General features: G+C 47.0%; 2 protein-coding genes across 3 annotated transcripts in view; one reads left to right on the top strand and one right to left on the bottom strand.

Annotated features, from left to right (window-relative positions):
* LOC149349162 (heat shock 70 kDa protein 12A-like) overlaps nucleotides 1-18403 on the bottom strand; it is a 378995-nt gene that overhangs the window by 28224 nt on the left and 332368 nt on the right. The gene's annotated exons all lie outside the window — the stretch shown is intronic.
* LOC149349166 (uncharacterized) lies at nucleotides 12546-14320 on the top strand. Its single transcript, XM_089578108.1, has one exon. It carries the CDS (start codon nucleotides 12554-12556, stop codon nucleotides 13856-13858), a length of 1305 nt encoding a protein of 434 aa, XP_089434234.1. The 5' UTR covers nucleotides 12546-12553; the 3' UTR covers nucleotides 13859-14320.

The raw sequence follows: 18403 nt of genomic DNA, 5'->3' as shown, positions 1-18403 counted from the left end.
GTACCGAGCTTTAGCTCTTGCCTTTTTGAAATTTACGAGGTTCTCCTGTGTCGGGTACCTGCGAAATTTATCCCAAGCTCTATTTTGTCGTTTTTTCGCTTCCTTGCAGTCTTATGTCCACCATACTCTGTAGTTTTGTCGCACCACTCCTGAAGACTGAGGAATAGCAATGTGCGCGGCAGTTATGATACAAAACTCTTCATTTATTTGATCGATGCTGAAATTTTCTAGGACTAGTTTTGTAAAGTGGCTTTTGCTGTAAAAAGTTGCCAGTCTGCTAAATGAAGCTTCCAGCGTCGCGGTTTTCATCATTATCATCATCATCATCATCTATTAACCTTTAAGGGTCCCGTGGGGACATTACATAAGGGGGGGGGATACAAGTGTCCGACGGTCATACATAAGAAAAGGCAAAGAAAGAACGAAAACTAGGATGATTTGTTAAGAGGATTTCCGGTGCAGATGCTAAAGTGATTAGCACGGGGAGGTGATCACTGCCAGATGGATTGTCGATGACACCCCATCTAAAATCGTTAAAAACAGACGGTGAACAAAAAGACAAATCTAAGCAGCTCATTTTCCCCGAAGCCATGGAGCAGTTTGTGGCCTTTTCTATGTTTAAAAGATACATTTTTTGTGAGGATAAGATCTTCGATTATTGGGCCCCTAGAGTCCGAGCGTTCGCTTCCGCAAAAGGGGAGTGAGCGTTAAAATCCCCAACTACTAGATATGGCTCGGGTAGTTTCGCTAAAAGTTTTCTAACTCTATGTGTGTAACTTTCGGGTGTTGCCCGAGGTATACAGAGCACACTGTAATAGTTTGATATATAAGTAGAGTGGCTGCTACAGCCTCTACTTTAATAAGGGAGTAATTACTCATTGGCATCCACCCAAGCGCAGCCATACGGCTACAAAGGAAAGCTATACAGCTTTCTCAGAAACTTCGTAGTTAAAGAAAAATTCGTCCTGGTCCGGGGTTCGAACCCGGAACCACCGCCACACCGGAGCAGTCGCTCTACCAATTGAGCTAACCGGGACGGCAAGCTTATGGTAGGGCGAGAGCGAATTGATCAGTAACTCGAAGTGGGAAGAGTGTTGGTCAAATGTTTTTAGGGGAATCCCCCAAGGTGGAGTAGATTTGTAATAAGGGAGTAATTACTCATTGGCATCCACCCAAGCGCAGCCATACGGCTACAAAGGAAAGCTATACAGCTTTCTCAGAAACTTCGTAGTTAAAGAAAAATTCGTCCTGGTCCGGGGTTCGAACCCGGAACCACCGCCACACCGGAGCAGTCGCTCTACCAATTGAGCTAACCGGGACGGCAAGCTTATGGTAGGGCGAGAGCGAATTGATCAGTAACTCGAAGTGGGAAGAGTGTTGGTCAAATGTTTTTAGGGGAATCCCCCAAGGTGGAGTAGATTTGTAATAAGGGAGTAATTACTCATTGGCATCCACCCAAGCGCAGCCATACGGCTACAAAGGAAAGCTATACAGCTTTCTCAGAAACTTCGTAGTTAAAGAAAAATTCGTCCTGGTCCGGGGTTCGAACCCGGAACCACCGCCACACCGGAGCAGTCGCTCTACCAATTGAGCTAACCGGGACGGCAAGCTTATGGTAGGGCGAGAGCGAATTGATCAGTAACTCGAAGTGGGAAGAGTGTTGGTCAAATGTTTTTAGGGGAATCCCCCAAGGTGGAGTAGATTTGTAATAAGGGAGTAATTACTCATTGGCATCCACCCAAGCGCAGCCATACGGCTACAAAGGAAAGCTATACAGCTTTCTCAGAAACTTCGTAGTTAAAGAAAAATTCGTCCTGGTCCGGGGTTCGAACCCGGAACCACCGCCACACCGGAGCAGTCGCTCTACCAATTGAGCTAACCGGGACGGCAAGCTTATGGTAGGGCGAGAGCGAATTGATCAGTAACTCGAAGTGGGAAGAGTGTTGGTCAAATGTTTTTAGGGGAATCCCCCAAGGTGGAGTAGATTTGTAATAAGGGAGTAATTACTCATTGGCATCCACCCAAGCGCAGCCATACGGCTACAAAGGAAAGCTATACAGCTTTCTCAGAAACTTCGTAGTTAAAGAAAAATTCGTCCTGGTCCGGGGTTCGAACCCGGAACCACCGCCACACCGGAGCAGTCGCTCTACCAATTGAGCTAACCGGGACGGCAAGCTTATGGTAGGGCGAGAGCGAATTGATCAGTAACTCGAAGTGGGAAGAGTGTTGGTCAAATGTTTTTAGGGGAATCCCCCAAGGTGGAGTAGATTTGTAATAAGGGAGTAATTACATTAGGGAGTAATTATTAGGGAGTAATTATTAGGGAGAATTAGGGAGTAATTATTACAAATCTACTCCACCTTGGGGGATTCCCCTAAAACATTTGACCAACACTCTTCCCACTTCGAGTTACTGATCAATTCGCTCTCGCCCTACCATAAGCTTGCCGTCCCGGTTAGCTCAATTGGTAGAGCGACTGCTCCGGTGTGGCGGTGGTTCCGGGTTCGAACCCCGGACCAGGACGAATTTTTCTTTAACTACGAAGTTTCTGAGAAAGCTGTATAGCTTTCCTTTGTAGCCGTATGGCTGCGCTTGGGTGGATGCCAATGAGTAATTACTCCCTTATTACAAATCTACTCCACCTTGGGGGATTCCCCTAAAAACATTTGACCAACACTCTTCCCACTTCGAGTTACTGATCAATTCGCTCTCGCCCTACCATAAGCTTGCCGTCCCGGTTAGCTCAATTGGTAGAGCGACTGCTCCGGTGTGGCGGTGGTTCCGGGTTCGAACCCCGGACCAGGACGAATTTTTCTTTAACTACGAAGTTTCTGAGAAAGCTGTATAGCTTTCCTTTGTAGCCGTATGGCTGCGCTTGGGTGGATGCCAATGAGTAATTACTCCCTTATTACAAATCTACTCCACCTTGGGGGATTCCCCTAAAAACATTTGACCAACACTCTTCCCACTTCGAGTTACTGATCAATTCGCTCTCGCCCTACCATAAGCTTGCCGTCCCGGTTAGCTCAATTGGTAGAGCGACTGCTCCGGTGTGGCGGTGGTTCCGGGTTCGAACCCCGGACCAGGACGAATTTTTCTTTAACTACGAAGTTTCTGAGAAAGCTGTATAGCTTTCCTTTGTAGCCGTATGGCTGCGCTTGGGTGGATGCCAATGAGTAATTACTCCCTTATTACAAATCTACTCCACCTTGGGGGATTCCCCTAAAAACATTTGACCAACACTCTTCCCACTTCGAGTTACTGATCAATTCCCTCTCGCCCTACCATAAGCTTGCCGTCCCGGTTAGCTCAATTGGTAGAGCGACTGCTCCGGTGTGGCGGTGGTTCCGGGTTCGAACCCCGGACCAGGACGAATTTTTCTTTAACTACGAAGTTTCTGAGAAAGCTGTATAGCTTTCCTTTGTAGCCGTATGGCTGCGCTTGGGTGGATGCCAATGAGTAATTACTCCCTTATTACAAATCTACTCCACCTTGGGGGATTCCCCTAAAAAAATTTGACCAACACTCTTCCCACTTCGAGTTACTGATCAATTCGCTCTCGCCCTACCATAAGCTTGCCGTCCCGGTTAGCTCAATTGGTAGAGCGACTGCTCCGGTGTGGCGGTGGTTCCGGGTTCGAACCCCGGACCAGGACGAATTTTTCTTTAACTACGAAGTTTCTGAGAAAGCTGTATAGCTTTCCTTTGTAGCCGTATGGCTGCGCTTGGGTGGATGCCAATGAGTAATTACTCCCTTATTACAAATCTACTCCACCTTGGGGGATTCCCCTAAAAACATTTGACCAGCCTCTACTTTAGTTGCAAGTTTTACTTCACGGGCTGCTATACCACTCTGAACGACGATGGCTACCCCTGCCGATAGCCTGTTTGCATGATCTTAGTCACGGCGGAATACCTTATATTTTCTTAGTAGATTTTTATGCTGCGGATCTAGGTTAGTTTCCTGCAGGCACAAAACTACAGGGGAGAATGAAGTTAAGATATCCTTTACGTCATTTCTTTATTTCTTTTTATTTCTTTATTTATTTTATTTCAAGATACCCCTAAGGCCCTCTTTACGAGGGTATTACATAGGGGGTGGTAAAATTACTAGTTGAATATATAGAAGGAACATCTAACATGAGTAACAGGGCAAAAAAAGAAGCAAGAAAAGAGCAATAACTGGTAGTCAGCAAGAATCGAAATGTGACGGAACAACAAGAGGCAAAATAAACAAAATGAAAAAAAAAAACAAGAAAAAACACAAAGATAAAAACAACCGAATAAACCGAACGAAAAACCAAAACTCAAACCCATTACGGTGAGCAGAACAGAACTAGAAGAAAACTACACATCGCTTGGACTTTTTAAAAGTTCATGAAATGATGTCGCATTCGTTTCAGTTGCGATTGTGGAAGGCAGCCGGGTCCAATCAATAATGGTCTTGGGTATGAATGATTTGGCAAAACTTGAAGTGTGACATGTGATGCATTTGATCTTGAAAGGATGGTCACGGCGGGAAACATTGCTGAGGGTAAGTGAAAGAAATCGTCGTGAAGCAACGGATGATGGTAGATTTTGTGAAAAAGAGTTAAGCGAGCCAGTTTACGACGATGGGAAAGGCTGTCAAGTCCAGCACGAGCTTTTAACGCCGTGGCGCTAGTAAAACGTGAGTAGTCGGAATAAATGAAACGAGCAGCACGGTTTTGCAGGGATTCTATGTTATCTTTGATGTAGGGTTGATCTGGGTCCCATATGGCGGGAGCATACTGAATTTTAGGTCGAATTAGTGTAATATAAGCAAGTTTACGAACGTGCACCGGAGCATGTCGAAGGTTACGTTTTAAAAGGCCAAGAGAACGGTTAGCAGCTGCTAGAATGAAGTTAATATGATAGTTCCAGGTTAACTCTGATTGAGGGTAAACTCCTAGATACTTGCAAGTGGAAGTTGTCTCAACTGTTATGTCATTAAGAGAGTATGTGGTTGGGATGCGATAAGAATTTCTAGTAAAGGAGACGAGCTTTGTCTTGGAGGCATTTAGGGTCATAAGCCACAGCTGGCACCAAGTGTTAATAGAATCGAGGTCAGTTTGTAAAGATTGTCGGTCAGAGTCACCTGTAATGGTTCGGTACACAACACAGTCGTCAGCAAACAGTCTAATTTGTGAAGAAACCCAATTTGGTAAGTCATTAATAAATATTAGAAAGAGCAGGGGACCAAGCACACTCCCCTGGGGCACACCAGATGTGACATGGGTCATTATAGAGTTAGAACCATTAACAGAAGTGAACTGAACGCGAGATGAAAGCAAGTCTTTAATCCATGCTAGTACCTGAGGGTGAATATTAAGATGCGATATCTTGAGAAGTAGTCTATGGTGTGGAACCCGATCAAATGCCTTCGAAAAATCTAAAAACAAAGCATCGACTTGAATTGCTGCATCCAAAGAAGGAAATAAGTCGTTAGTAAATCCGGCGAGCTGAGCATCACAAGAAAAGCCCTTGCGAAAACCGTGCTGATATTTAAATATGATGTTTTTTTCGGCCGGGAACCGAACCCGGGTCAACAGCTTGGAAGGCAGCTATGCTAACCACTATACAACATTATTTAAAAGTTACCTGCAGTTCCAATGTATTATGAGTGCCATCTGTTTTATGTATGTAAGGTGAGAAACTGGGTTTAGTTTGGCCCCATGATTCGAGGCTTGTCTCTTTTTTTCGATTCAGGGAGCTCCGCCGTACTTGTGGCGTCGACGGCACGGAGCTACCCTGGCTCGTGTCATCGCCTCTGCAGAGGCGCTGGACGATCGTGCAGACTGCACGTGGTTCTTTGTGACAGACCTCGCCTCGTGGGCAGAGGTCTTGAGGTGCGTTGCCCCGAGAGGCAACATGAACTGCTTTGGAGGTGGTGGAGTAGTGTTAGCTACTTCCACATGGGGCGAGGATGGCTCCGCCGCAGCCTCACTGCGCGAGGCCGGTGTGATGGGTCGCCCCGTCGCACCACATCGGCAAAGCTTCTATGTAGAGAAAAATTGCTCGCCAATCTGATACGTGTTCTTGCCTCCTTAAATGAAATGTTTTCTTTCGTTTTCAGCGTAATCGCTCTTTTTCCGCCTTCCACGATGGGCAAGGACTGGAGTAGGCTGGGTGCTCGCCTTCAAAGTTAGCGCAGCGGAATGCTGGCTCGCAGTTTTCGGATGCGTCTTCTTTTGAAGCGCATTTCGCGCAGGTTTTGCGGCCACGGCAACTCTGGGACCCACGGCCAAATCTTTGGCAACGTCTGGGGTTGGGAATGTACGGTCTCACTGCAATCTTTGTGTACCTAACTTTGATGGAGTCAGGGAGTGTGTGTGCACAAGTGAAAGTAAGTACAAGGTGCTTGGTTGGAATTTCTTTGTCATCTTTTCTTAGTTTGATTTTTTTCTACTTTGGTGACATTTTGATCATCGAGACCGTCGAGCATTTTCTCCTCGGTGAGTTCCAGAAAATCAATTTTCACACCGCGGACTGTGTTAAGCGACCTGTTGGGTGTAAAGGAGACACGAATGTCCCCAAAAAGGAAAAATTTTTGAACGTTTAGAAACTTGAACTTTGTCACGGATCTCTAGGAGCAATAAGTCTCCGCAAGCTAGTTTGGTCACTTTGTAATCGGGGCCCAAAGATTCTTTCAGGCATCTTGCACTATGAATGGTGATATTTTTATAGCTGGTTGTTCGGGATCTTCACTTTGGACGACATGCTATTTGGGGAAGATATCTTTTGTTTTCTGGAGGATTGGATTGGATTGGAAAACGTTTATTGTCAGCACTGAGCCCTAGTGGGCAGCATTATACTAGGTGGCTTCGAGCCCATGGCTCTTGGCGACCTTGTGAGCCCACTCAGTGGCCCGGACTTGCGTCAACGGGTCTGAGCTGGCCAGTATAGCCTCCCACCGCTCTAGAGAAGGGACTGATAGTAGGTCCGCCGGTGGCGGCGCCTTTTTGCAGCTCCATAAAATGTGGTCATATCCGGCTATCTCGCCGCATTGTTTGCAAGTAGCGTTGTATTGTGTTGGATACATGTGTGCTAGTCTCGACGGGCTAAAGAAGGCTCGCGTCTGGAGCCGACGCCACGTTACCTCCTGGCTTTTGTCGAGCTTTTTGTCTGGTGGCGGATAGATCCTCCTTTCCAGTTTAAACTGATTGGTGTATTCGTGAAATGATATGAATGCATGCATCTCTCGTGAAATTTGGGGACTCAACCCGGCTCACTGCTCGGCTGACATAACCTCGAGCTATACTGTGAGCCAACTCGTTTCCCCTGTTCCCCGAGTGTGCCGGCACCCATATTAGTTTCACCTCTCTTTGGTCCCAGTCTTTATCTCTTAGGATTCGTTCTGCCTCCTGGGAGATCATACCCCGCACAAAATTGTTGATAGCCACCTTGGAGTCGCTAATTATGGTGACTGCTTTGGTGCTGGCCATTGTCATGGCGATAGCCGCCTCCTCCGCTGTCCCTGAGTTTTTTGTTTTGACCGAACCGGCCGTTAATGTTTCACCCGAGTCGTTCACGGCCACGACCACAAAGGAGTCGCCTCCTTCGTATTCCGCCGCGTCTACATAGGTTGTGTATTCCGAGCCTTCGAGCTTGGCTTCAAGGGCCTTTGCTCTGGCTCTCCTCCTGCCTTCGTGAAAAGCAGGGTGCATGTTTTTTGGAAGTGGTTTAATAGTGTGTGATTTTCTAACTTTGGTCTGCAATTTTGCCTGCGCATTTCTTTCCGGACTTCTATCATGTAATCCTAGGTTGCTCAAGATCTTTCTCCCCGGGGGTGAGGTCGCAAGCCTCCTTAATTGCGCAAATATATGTGCCTCGCATAGTTCTGTGGTGGTGTTGTAGATCCCCAGTTTAAGAAGTCTTTCCGTAGGAGTGCAGTGGGGCAGCCCCAATGCTGCTTTATATGCCTGCCTTATCATCCCATCTATTTTGTTCTGTTCCGCCAGCCCTAGCTTGAGGTAGGGAACGGCGTAAACTATTCTGCTTATCACGAAAGCCTGAACCATTCGGCAGAGATCTTTCTCTTTGACTCCCCGTCTTTTGTTAGCTATTCGCCTTATGAGCCTGGTTGTCATGTTAATTGTGGACTTAAGCCTGTTTATTGTCTCTGTGTTCTTTCTATTGTCCTGTATTATAAGTCCTAGGACCCTGATTTTGTCAACTCTGGCTACCGGAGTCTCATTTACCAGTACGTGAATGCCTCCTCCGTTGGTATCGCGTTTGCTAGCCCCCCGGATCACCAGAAGTTCGGATTTGCTTGGCGAGCATTTTAGTCCTGCCCACCGCGTAATCCTGGACAATATCGATCGCGTGTTGGAGATTTTGTTCTATTTCCCCATCGTTTCCTGTATGCGTCCATATTGTTATGTCATCCGCATATAGCGTATGGTTTATACCCTCGACAGTCTTCAATAGCGGCGGTAGGTTCTTCAACGCCAGGTTGAATAAGAAAGGAGAGAGCACTGAGCCCTGCGGAGTTCCCTTGTCTCCCAGCTTAATAGTTTCTGACTGGATGTCTCCTAGATTTATTTCTGCGGTTCTGCTGGTTAGAAAGTCCCTTACGTAATCGTAGGTCCGCTTTCCAGGGGCAATCTCTGCCAGATTAGTTAGTATGACCTCGTGTTTGACGTTATCGAAGGCTTTATGTAGGTCTAGGCCCAGTATAGTTTTGGCGCCCCCTTTGTTGGGCGGGTCTATGATGTCTGCTTTGAGCTGGAGCATGACGTCCTGCGTGGACAACTTGCTCCTGAAGCCTAGCATCGTTTCAGGAAATACTTCCCTTTCCTCTGCGTATTCCTGGAGTCTGTTTAATATGACATGTTCCATCAGCTTCCCCAGGCAGGACGTTAGCGATATCGGCCTGAGGTTGCCCACTTCAAGTTTCTTCCCGGGTTTTGGAATAAAAATTACTTTGGCATGTTTCCATTGTGAAGGTAAACTACCTCGTTTCCATATCTCATTTAGGTAATCTGTGACTGCCGTGACCGAGACTAGATCTAGGTTCTTTAGCATTTTGTTGGTTACCCCATCTGCCCCCGCTGCCGACGTGGTTCTTAGTTGACTCATTGCTCTCCATACCTCCGCTATCGAGATGTCCTCATCTAGCTGTGTGTTCTCTGCTCCTTGGTAAGCTGGAGATGAACCCCCTTCGTCTGTGTTAAGGTACCTGCTCTTCAGTTCCTCTATTAGGTCCGCGGCTGTTCCCTGGTATTTGTGAATCAATCGTTTAAGCTGCCCTTGTGCCGCCGACTTTGTTTGTCCTGGGTCTAGTAAGTGGCGAAGAAGATGCCACGTGTTCTTGCACCCTAGCTTTCCATTCATTTCATCGCAAATTTGTCCCCAGTGTTGACGCTGAAGCTCGTTTGTGTAGTCTTCTATCTGTTTTTCGAGTGTCGATATTCTCTTCTTTAGCCTTCTATTGTGTTTATGTTTTTTCCACCTCTTCAAGAGGCTCTCGTGGGCTTCCTACATGTGGGCCAGCCTCGAGTCTGTGATGTCATGTTCGGTGGTTGGGGTCTGTCTAGTGTGACTGTTTACGTCTCTTTTGAGTGTCTCAACCCATTGATTTAGATCCGATATTTCCCTCGGAGCGGTCCTGTCCCGGACTTTTCGGAGGGTGTCCCAGTCTGTCAGCTTCGTTCAGCTTCCCCTTCATCGGCCTGGTTTGTGTTTCAATCTCTATGATGTAGTGATCGCTACCCAAGGTGTGTCCTGTGTTTGACCATCTTTCACCCTCGAGGTCTTTGCCTAGCGTCAAGTCTGGGGACGTGTCTACGCTGACGCTATTGCCTATCCTCGTGGGGTCTTGCGGGTTGTTTAGTAGCGTGAGCCTTAAGTTTTGGATTTCTGTCCATAGTTTGTTTCCCTTAGGGGAGGCCGTCCGATATCCCCATGCCGGATGTGGGGCGTTGAAGTCCCCCGTGATTACTAATCCCTTCTTATAAGATAGTCTAATGGCTTTACGTAATAGGTCCGCCAGCCCTGTGCCCCGGTTTTTCGGTGAGTTGTATATATTCAGAATAAAGAGGCTGTTGTCCCCTTTTCTGTTTGGGATTATTTCTAACCTCACGTAGTCCTCGCTTGTGTTTTCGAGTGCGTGTTGTGTTGCCGTTAGATTTATTTGCACTAGCGTGGCCGTGAACGACTTGAGTTTGTGCTCTTTTTGCACTTCTAGCGGGGTGTACGCGGCGTAGCCATTTAATTTGACCATGCCGCTTGCCTCCTGCAGCGTGATTACGTCCGGTGTGGTTATGTTTTTATGCGAAGCATACTACTTTAGCTACCACTTCAGCCCTTCACCGTGGTTATGCGCCTCCAAACCACGTGATACATGACGTCACACCACGTGACACGATGACGTCACGACAGTAGAGAAACGGGGGCCCACTTCGCGCCGTCGCTGTGGTTGTACGCCTCCAATTCACGTGATACATGACGTCACACCACGTGACACGATGACGTCACGACAGTGGAGAAACGGGGGCCCACCTCGCGCCGTCGCTGTGGTTGTGCGCCTCCAAATTACGCGACACGATGATGCTTCGCATTCTCCAGGCTTAACCAAGTTAAGCCTCAGCCATTTTTTTAATGTATGCCTGCAGGTTCCATCTTTTGGACTGGAAGCCTCTGCAGTTCCACTTCCAGATTCTAATTTGTTGGTGAGGGGCCATGATGTCCTATAGAGGCTGCTGCTGCGGTTGCAGCGAGGGGAGGGTGTTGCCGGCAACAGGGGGAAGCCTGGCTTCTATGTTTGCTAGTTGTTCCAGAATTTGCTGGAAGCAACCCATGGTTCGTTCCCTGAACATGACGAATTCCGCCGTCAGATTGTCAGCACGTACGGCTATTTTGTCTACCCTAGCGGTAAGGGCATCAATCCTAGCGTCTTGAGCGTCAACCCGCTTCAATAGTGTGTTCATGTCCGACCTAACCTTGATGTGGGTTTTAGCCGATGCGTCCTCGTTAGTACTTTCTGCCGCCTTTTTGGGAGTACTGTCGTCTGTGTTTCCCTCTCTGGGTAGAGGTCTTTTCAAGGGGACTCTGGTGTCTGTATCCAATGCGTTTTGAATGTCTCCCCCTTCATATGTGTCACGCAGGGGCGCCTGACTCGCGTTTTGTGATTGTTGCAAAGGGGGTTTTTCGACCACCTTCGGCTGTTTTGTGTTATCGTTAATGAGTTTCCTCAGCTCCGCCATTTCCTTCTTTATGGTGTCTAGATCTCTGTCTCTCTTAGCGAGCTGCTTTACCGGTTCCTTCTCCCGAGCGGTTTCCCAAGAAGAGGCCTTATCTGGCCAGCTCACCTTTTTGCCCGCGTCTCTGTCCTTGCTTGAGCCTCTTCCTCTGCTCGAGCTGCTCTCTCTGTCAGGACCCGAGCTGGCGCCTCCGGTCCCCGGTAATGGTGGGAAGGAGCTCGATCTGCTTCTCTCCCGGTGGCCTTGGCGGGTGCCGCTGTGGTCCCTGGTCTTTGGTCTTGGTTGGTGTCCGGAGTCAAGTTGCCCCAGGTCGTTCTTGGCTTTATAAGGTTCTTTCTTTGCCAGCCGATACTTGCAATTCCGGCTGCCGGTGTTGTGTGGCCCCCCGCATACGATGCATTCGGGCTTGCATGTCGGCAGTTCTCCCTCTGGTGGGTCTGGATGGTCTTCGCCGCATCTGCGGCAACGCTTTACCCACGGCTTATAGCACACATCCGTCCTGTGTCCCGTCTTCCTGCAGTTGTAGCAGGCCTCTACCCGCTCTCGGTACGGGTAGACGATGAACACTGATCCCCAGTAGAAGACTTGTCTGGGAAGCTTTTTCTCTCCAAAGGTGATGAGAATAGATCTCGACTTGCCAATTCTTCTGGCGTTGAGTACTACGATGTCCGGGTTGCGTTTGATGAATCCTTGACGGACTTCTTCCGGTGTTCCGATATCATAGGCGTTGTATACCACGCCCTTAATTGCGTCGTCGGGAGCCGCGACGTAGGGTGCCATGGCGAGGGTCTTCTCCCCGATAACTATCGTCTTTATCCTCGCGTAGGTGCTCGCGCGTTGACGATTCGGTGTGCTGATCGTGTACGTGTTGTTCACGGAGTTGATTCTTGAAGTGTCTTCGTCCAGGACATCTCCGTATGGTAGTTGCGCGGCCGCGCAGGTGGCCTGCAGTAGGTGACGTGGCACGTAATCGTTCAAGTTCCAGCCTCTGGGCCTGAAGATTATTTTATAGTCGCTCTCCGGGAACTTCGGCATTGGTGCCCTTTTTCGGATGTTCGGGTCTTGCCTCTTTTTCTGAGTGGCAGTCGATTTCTTCTCCCCGGCGCCGTGATCGAACTGTTTCGTTACATCAGTCCACCCTCTCTTGAGAGGGCGATCACTTGATGAGAGAAGGGTAGCCATACAATATTCATGTTTTTGGGTTACGGTGCCAGCCACCCACCATGGAGCCCAACTAGGGGATGGGACAGGCACTAAGTCCTGGCCGCGCCAGCTGTACACCCCAACTATAGCCGAGTATGACTCAGCAGTGGGCGTGGGAACAGCGTCGTCATGCGGCTGCTTCACGGCATGCGTTTCTTCATGCAGATAACGGCAATCCTTCAACTCAGCGCGGGACCTATGACATCGGCTGATGCCATTCCGGCTGTGCCTGTGACTGTCGACATTCAAGTTGGCAGCGTGGAAAACGGAGAGCTCTGGCAACCCTACTACACTATGGCTCCATCGTACAAGTCCTCCGCATCGTCCACGACATCACCTTTCCACCTGGATAAAAACGGACTGCAGCGCCCTGCGCCTTTCAGTGGGCGTTGGAACAGCGTCGTCATGCGACTGCTTCACGGCATGCGTTTCTTCATGCAGGTTGGTAATAACTATTCCATGTTTGCTAAGAAATCGAGCAATATGTGCCTGCTGCTGTTCCCACGCCCGGGAGTGCTGTTGATTTTGCTCGCCCAGTGCTTCGATGTTTCTAGTCAACTGCTTTTGTTGTCGGGGGACGTTGAGCTTAACCCCGGCCCTGGGTCGGGCTCTGGCGCTGCCACACGGTCCAAAGACAGCGCTGTTGATAATTCTCTGCAGAAACAACTCAACGACATGTTGACTCTGTTAGAAGGTGTTAATTCAAGGACCGCTAAAATGGAGTTAGAGCAATCACACTTAATAGCCTCTATTAATGAAATGAAACTAAATCAGGAATCTATGATTAGGAATATTGCCGATATTGACGCGAGACTGTCGGCAGTGGAATCTAAATCATCCGCCACTGATGCGGCCCACGGTGAATTGCGGATTTTGCGTGAGCTATCCGATCAGCTTGTCAATGAAAATAGCAAGTTACGTTTTGAACAGGAAGAGCTGGAAGACCGGCAGCGCAGGGAAAATCTTCTGTTCTTCGGCGTACCGGACAGTTTGTCCGAAACGTGGGATGAAACGGAAGAAAAGTTACTGAACCTTGTTTCAGGCTGCTGTGATCCTGTTCTTACGAATGACATGTTTGAACGAGCACACAGGATTGGTGTGTTCTCAGACGAAAAGAATCGTCCGATTGTTGTGAAGTTCCGGTCTTTCAAAACAAAACAACAAATCCTAGTGCAGTCTGCTAAACTTAAAGATAAAAAGGTCACTGTAAGTGAAGATTATTCTTTGCAGACACGTGTCGCTAGAAAGAAGCTTGTGCAGTTCGCGAAGGATGCTGACTTTAACTATAAGCTGAGGTATAACAAACTGTATTGTAACAACAAATGCTACGGCTATGACCCTATTCACGATAGCGTTTTCGAGCTAGCTGGCCCACCGGGATCTTTAGTGGCCCCTTGTCGCGCTGCTTCTGGCTCGCCACACGCTTCGCCATAGAGGTGCGGGAGGGGCAGTGGACGGGCGACTGGAGATAAGACAGCGCTTTCAATTCTTTTCACAAACATAAGAAGCATAATACCAAAGCGGGAAAATCTAAACTCTGTCATCGACTCATGTGATGCCGATGTTGTATTGCTGACAGAAACGTGGCTCTCTGCAAAGATAGAGAGCAATGAACTGTTTGATTGCAAGAAGCGCTACAATGTTTATCGTTCTGATAGAGGTCACAGAAGTGGAGGAGGTGTTTTAATAGCCATCGCCGATAATATTGTGTCTTCACCGATTAGTCTTTCTAGCACTTTAGAGTTGGTTTGGGTTGAACTTCGTGTTCATTTCAGGAAACTGATTCTGGGCATATGCTACCGTCCCCCGTCTTCGTGTGCAACTTTCGTTGAAGATTTGCATGATGCTCTTAACATGATCTCAGTACGTTATCCGGGCGCGGCAATCCTTCTTGCTGGTGACTTCAATTATCCCAGTATCGTGTGGGCTAATACGTCACCGTATCCTCGCCCCTTTTCTACCGAATGCAATAACTTTTTGCGAACCTGTTTCGACTTTAACCTTTCGCAGCTAGTTACTAAGCCAACTCGTATCACGCCATCATCTTCCAATGTTTTAGACCTTGTGCTAACCAACGCGCCGGATCTTATCCCTTCAATCTCGTACTTACCTAGTCTTAGTGATCACACCTTGCTTCATTTCGATGTAAAAATTATTATTCCTAATCGCTGGAACATCTTCAAGTCAATTAGAGATTACAAGCGGGCGGACTATGATGCTATTAATCGTGAATTAGCTCTTTTCTTAAACAATTATTTACCAGATTTTCCACAGCGTTCTGTCCACACTAACTGGGAAATGTTTAGGGACACTGTTGAACGTCTCACTAATACATTTGTTCCGCTAAGAATTTTGCGGTGTAATAGCCAATCACCGTGGTTTCACAACGTTCTAAAAAGACTATCCAATAAGAAAAAACGTTTGTTTCGCTCGGCGAAATCGTCGAATTCGCAACAACGATGGGACTGTTACCTTTCTGCGGCCGCTGAGTACAAATTAGCTCTGAAAAATGCTAAGGACACCTTCTTTAACAGTACTTTGCCTGCTTTGCTGATTAATAACCCTAGACAGTTTTGGAACACTGTGAACAAGAAAGATAGTTTGTCAATACTACTTACATCTTCTGACGGCATTGCATTTTCACCTCATCAATGCGCTAGTGTTCTTAACAGTGTTTTTGTTGCTGCTTTTTCTGGCAATGTTTCCCTTACCAATCATGAGTGTCCGGTCTTGAATGCTTTTCCCATGGATCCAATTCTTTTTGACACAACTGGCATCCTGAGGATAATTGAAAACCTTAAGATTTCTTCCTCCTGTGGCGTCGATAACATTAATTCGAAATTTCTGGTTAACACAAAGATGTACAGTTCCATGATCCTCACCAAACTGTTTGACCAGTCTCTGGAAACAGGCTGTATTCCCAATGACTGGAAGGTTGGGAGGGTGATTCCGCTGCATAAGTCTGGCGATAAACATTGCCCTGATAACTTTCGCCCTGTGTCGCTCACCAGCATTCCATGTAAAATCATGGAACATGTCATCTACTCTCATCTTGTCAACTTTTTAGAATCCAATTGCTTTTTCACTAATGCCCAACACGGCTTCCGTAAATCATTTTCATGCGAAACGCAACTCATATGTTTCACAAATGACCTGCATTGCATTCTGGATCGTGGGTCCCATGCTGATTCTATATTTATGGATTTTTCTAAAGCATTTGACAAGGTTTCACATGAGCTTCTTTTTCTTAAACTAAACACCCTTAACATTGATTCCACATTGCTTGCATGGTTGCATTGTTTTCTTTCAAACCGAAGTCAGTTCGTAACAGCAAATAACGTCAATTCAGATTCCTCTCCTCTTTGCTCTGGCGTGCCTCAGGGGTCCGTTCTTGGGCCCCTCCTCTTTCTCATTTATATAAACGACTTACCAACTAATATATCGTCTTCCATTTGTCTGTTTGCCGATGACTGTGTTATTTACCGCGAAATTAATGATGATAATGATGCATGTGTTCTTCAGTCAGATATTAACAAGGTACTGGATTGGTGTAACCTGTGGAATATGAAGCTAAACATTACTAAATGCAAGCATTTGCCCATTTCTCGTCTATCTAATACACCCTCTACCTACTGCATTAATGGCATCACTCTTGAAATTGTGTCGTCTTATAAATATCTGGGTGTTCACGTCTCTTCTAACCTGTCTTGGAAAACTCATGTTGACTACATTACAAATAACGCCAATCGCATGCTTGGATACCTTCGCAGAAATTTTTCATGTGCACCGAGTTCATTAAAACTACTACTTTACAAAACATTGGTCCGCCCTAAATTGGAATATGCTTCATCGGTGTGGAACCCTGGGGTCGAATCTCTCATTTCTGACTTAGAATCAATTCAAAATCGCGGTTGTCGCTTCATACTTTCCAACTATCATCGTACTAGTAGTGTAACTGCCATGAAAACTAACCTTTCCCTACAGCTTCTTTCCAATCGCAGGTCAAAAGCTTCATTATGTACTTTTCACAAAATTTATCATAATCCTTATCTTAAAGAGAAGTTACTAAAAAGACCACCCCATATTTCCGCACGCATTGATCACCGTCACAAAGTTTGGATCCCTCCTTGTCGTACAAGATGTTTTCACGATTCATTCATACCCAGAACTTGTGTCAGCTGGAATCACCTTCCCCACAATATTGCTGTAATTACTGATACTGCTGCATTTCGTAACGCTGTTATTAATTTTATATAAGTATGTGTCTATAACTTTGTTAATTTATTAGCTGCTGTTTTCTTTTGTGTTTTGTTTTGTGTAATGCTGCCTTTTGTTAATTCTGTTATTGATTTTATACCAGTGTGTGCTGTAACTATATTCAATTTTTCTAGCTGCTGTTTTGTTTTTTGTACTTGCATGTTATTCCCACTCCCCTCTGTAACGCCTAACGGCCCTGAGGGTAAATAAATTAATAAATAAATAAACTCAGGGCTACACAACCCTCATCACCAGGGAAAAGAGTTGTGAGAAATGAATAGGACAGTGAAAGATGGATGGGAGGACAGGAAAAGGCGACTGCCGATTTCCCCCGGTCGGGTCAGGCCGGAGGTGCCGACCATCTACAGGAAGCTGGGGCCAAAGTGGTGTGTTGCGAGGGGCCTTACAGGTCCAAACGCTCAGCATTGGCTCAACCACCAGGATCTCCTTTTCCCTGGACACGTCGATGCCATGCACGGCTAAGCGCGGGTGCTCGGCTCCGTGTGGCACGCTGCTCACCATCATACCCCTGCGGGGATGTCCCTGCGCATGCTCAGGAAACTGGGGTGTCCCAACTCACCAACATCTGCATGTAGCAGATGCCCCTGCGGGGGGCTTTCTGTGTACTATTCTTATGGATGAGGAGTTTATGAATTGTGTTTAAAAACTGCCCGCTGCTCTGAACGTAAGAGTGAAAAGGGGGTGACACTTCATCAGGCAACTTTGTTTGCCTTTTTCCTCCTCCTCGGCAGCCAAAGTGTTGTTTGAAATAAACTTTAAGAGTGCCGCACGCTGCCATAAGCGCCCTCTGCTGGAAAATAGGTAATACTGGGCAGGAGGATGTGCTTCACTAATGCCATCCATGTTCCAGGGGCACAAGCACACAGAGCAGTACGCCAGCGAGGGCAATAAATGGCAGAGGGACGAGCAGCGAGGGGTGCATTGCCGCGGCACCGACCAAGATCGTTGTACTAAGCGTCTTTTCAAAGCCTTTTTCTAAGTAACAAGGTAGCCATGTGGGCTAGTTGGTATACATCAGACATAACTTCACCAGCGAAAGAACTCTCTACCAGGCTCTACCAGGCCACCGCCCCCCGGCAGCATCTACCGCTAGGAGGATTCCGACGCTATAAAAGTTCGGCACAGTCCCTGTCTGGAACCACTTGGCAGCAGCGGGCGGCGACGGACAGCACCTAAGCGCATTTTACTTGTTGCTGCAGGTTAGAGCTTTGTACTTCACACATTCTTCTCTTTATTCTGCCTTGCTGCTGCCAACAGTGCATTTCTTGTGTTTCCTATTGATTTTGCAACTGCTGCATTATGTCAACCAAAGCATGGGATGAGTTCAAAGAGGAAATGAAAATGGAAATGAAAGAGTTTAAAAGCAAGATCGAACGTGATCTAAGGCATGAAATGAGGGAACTCAAGGATAGCCTAGACTTTATTAACCAAAAGTATGAGACTGCTAAACGTAACAACGAACAGCTCAAAAAGGAAAACGAAGCACTAGAGGCAAATGAAGCACTTGCAGACGAGTGTAGAAAGACAAAAAGGCAACTAGAAGAGCATGAAACTAGAATCACTGCCAGTGAGCAATATGCAAGAAACCGCAACGTTGAAATCAAGGGTGTTGAAAAGGTTGAGAGTGAGGACCTGATACAGGTTGTTAGTAAAATTGGAAATGTCCTGAATGAACCCGTGGCACAAGAGGACATTGAAGTG

This window comes from Amblyomma mixtum, chromosome 3 (assembly GCF_055824585.1).
Source record: "Amblyomma mixtum isolate Tamu chromosome 3, ASM5582458v1, whole genome shotgun sequence".
Taxonomy (NCBI): domain Eukaryota; kingdom Metazoa; phylum Arthropoda; class Arachnida; order Ixodida; family Ixodidae; genus Amblyomma; species Amblyomma mixtum.
Note: the sequence above shows the minus strand (reverse complement) of the source record. Positions and strands in the feature narration are given on the sequence as shown.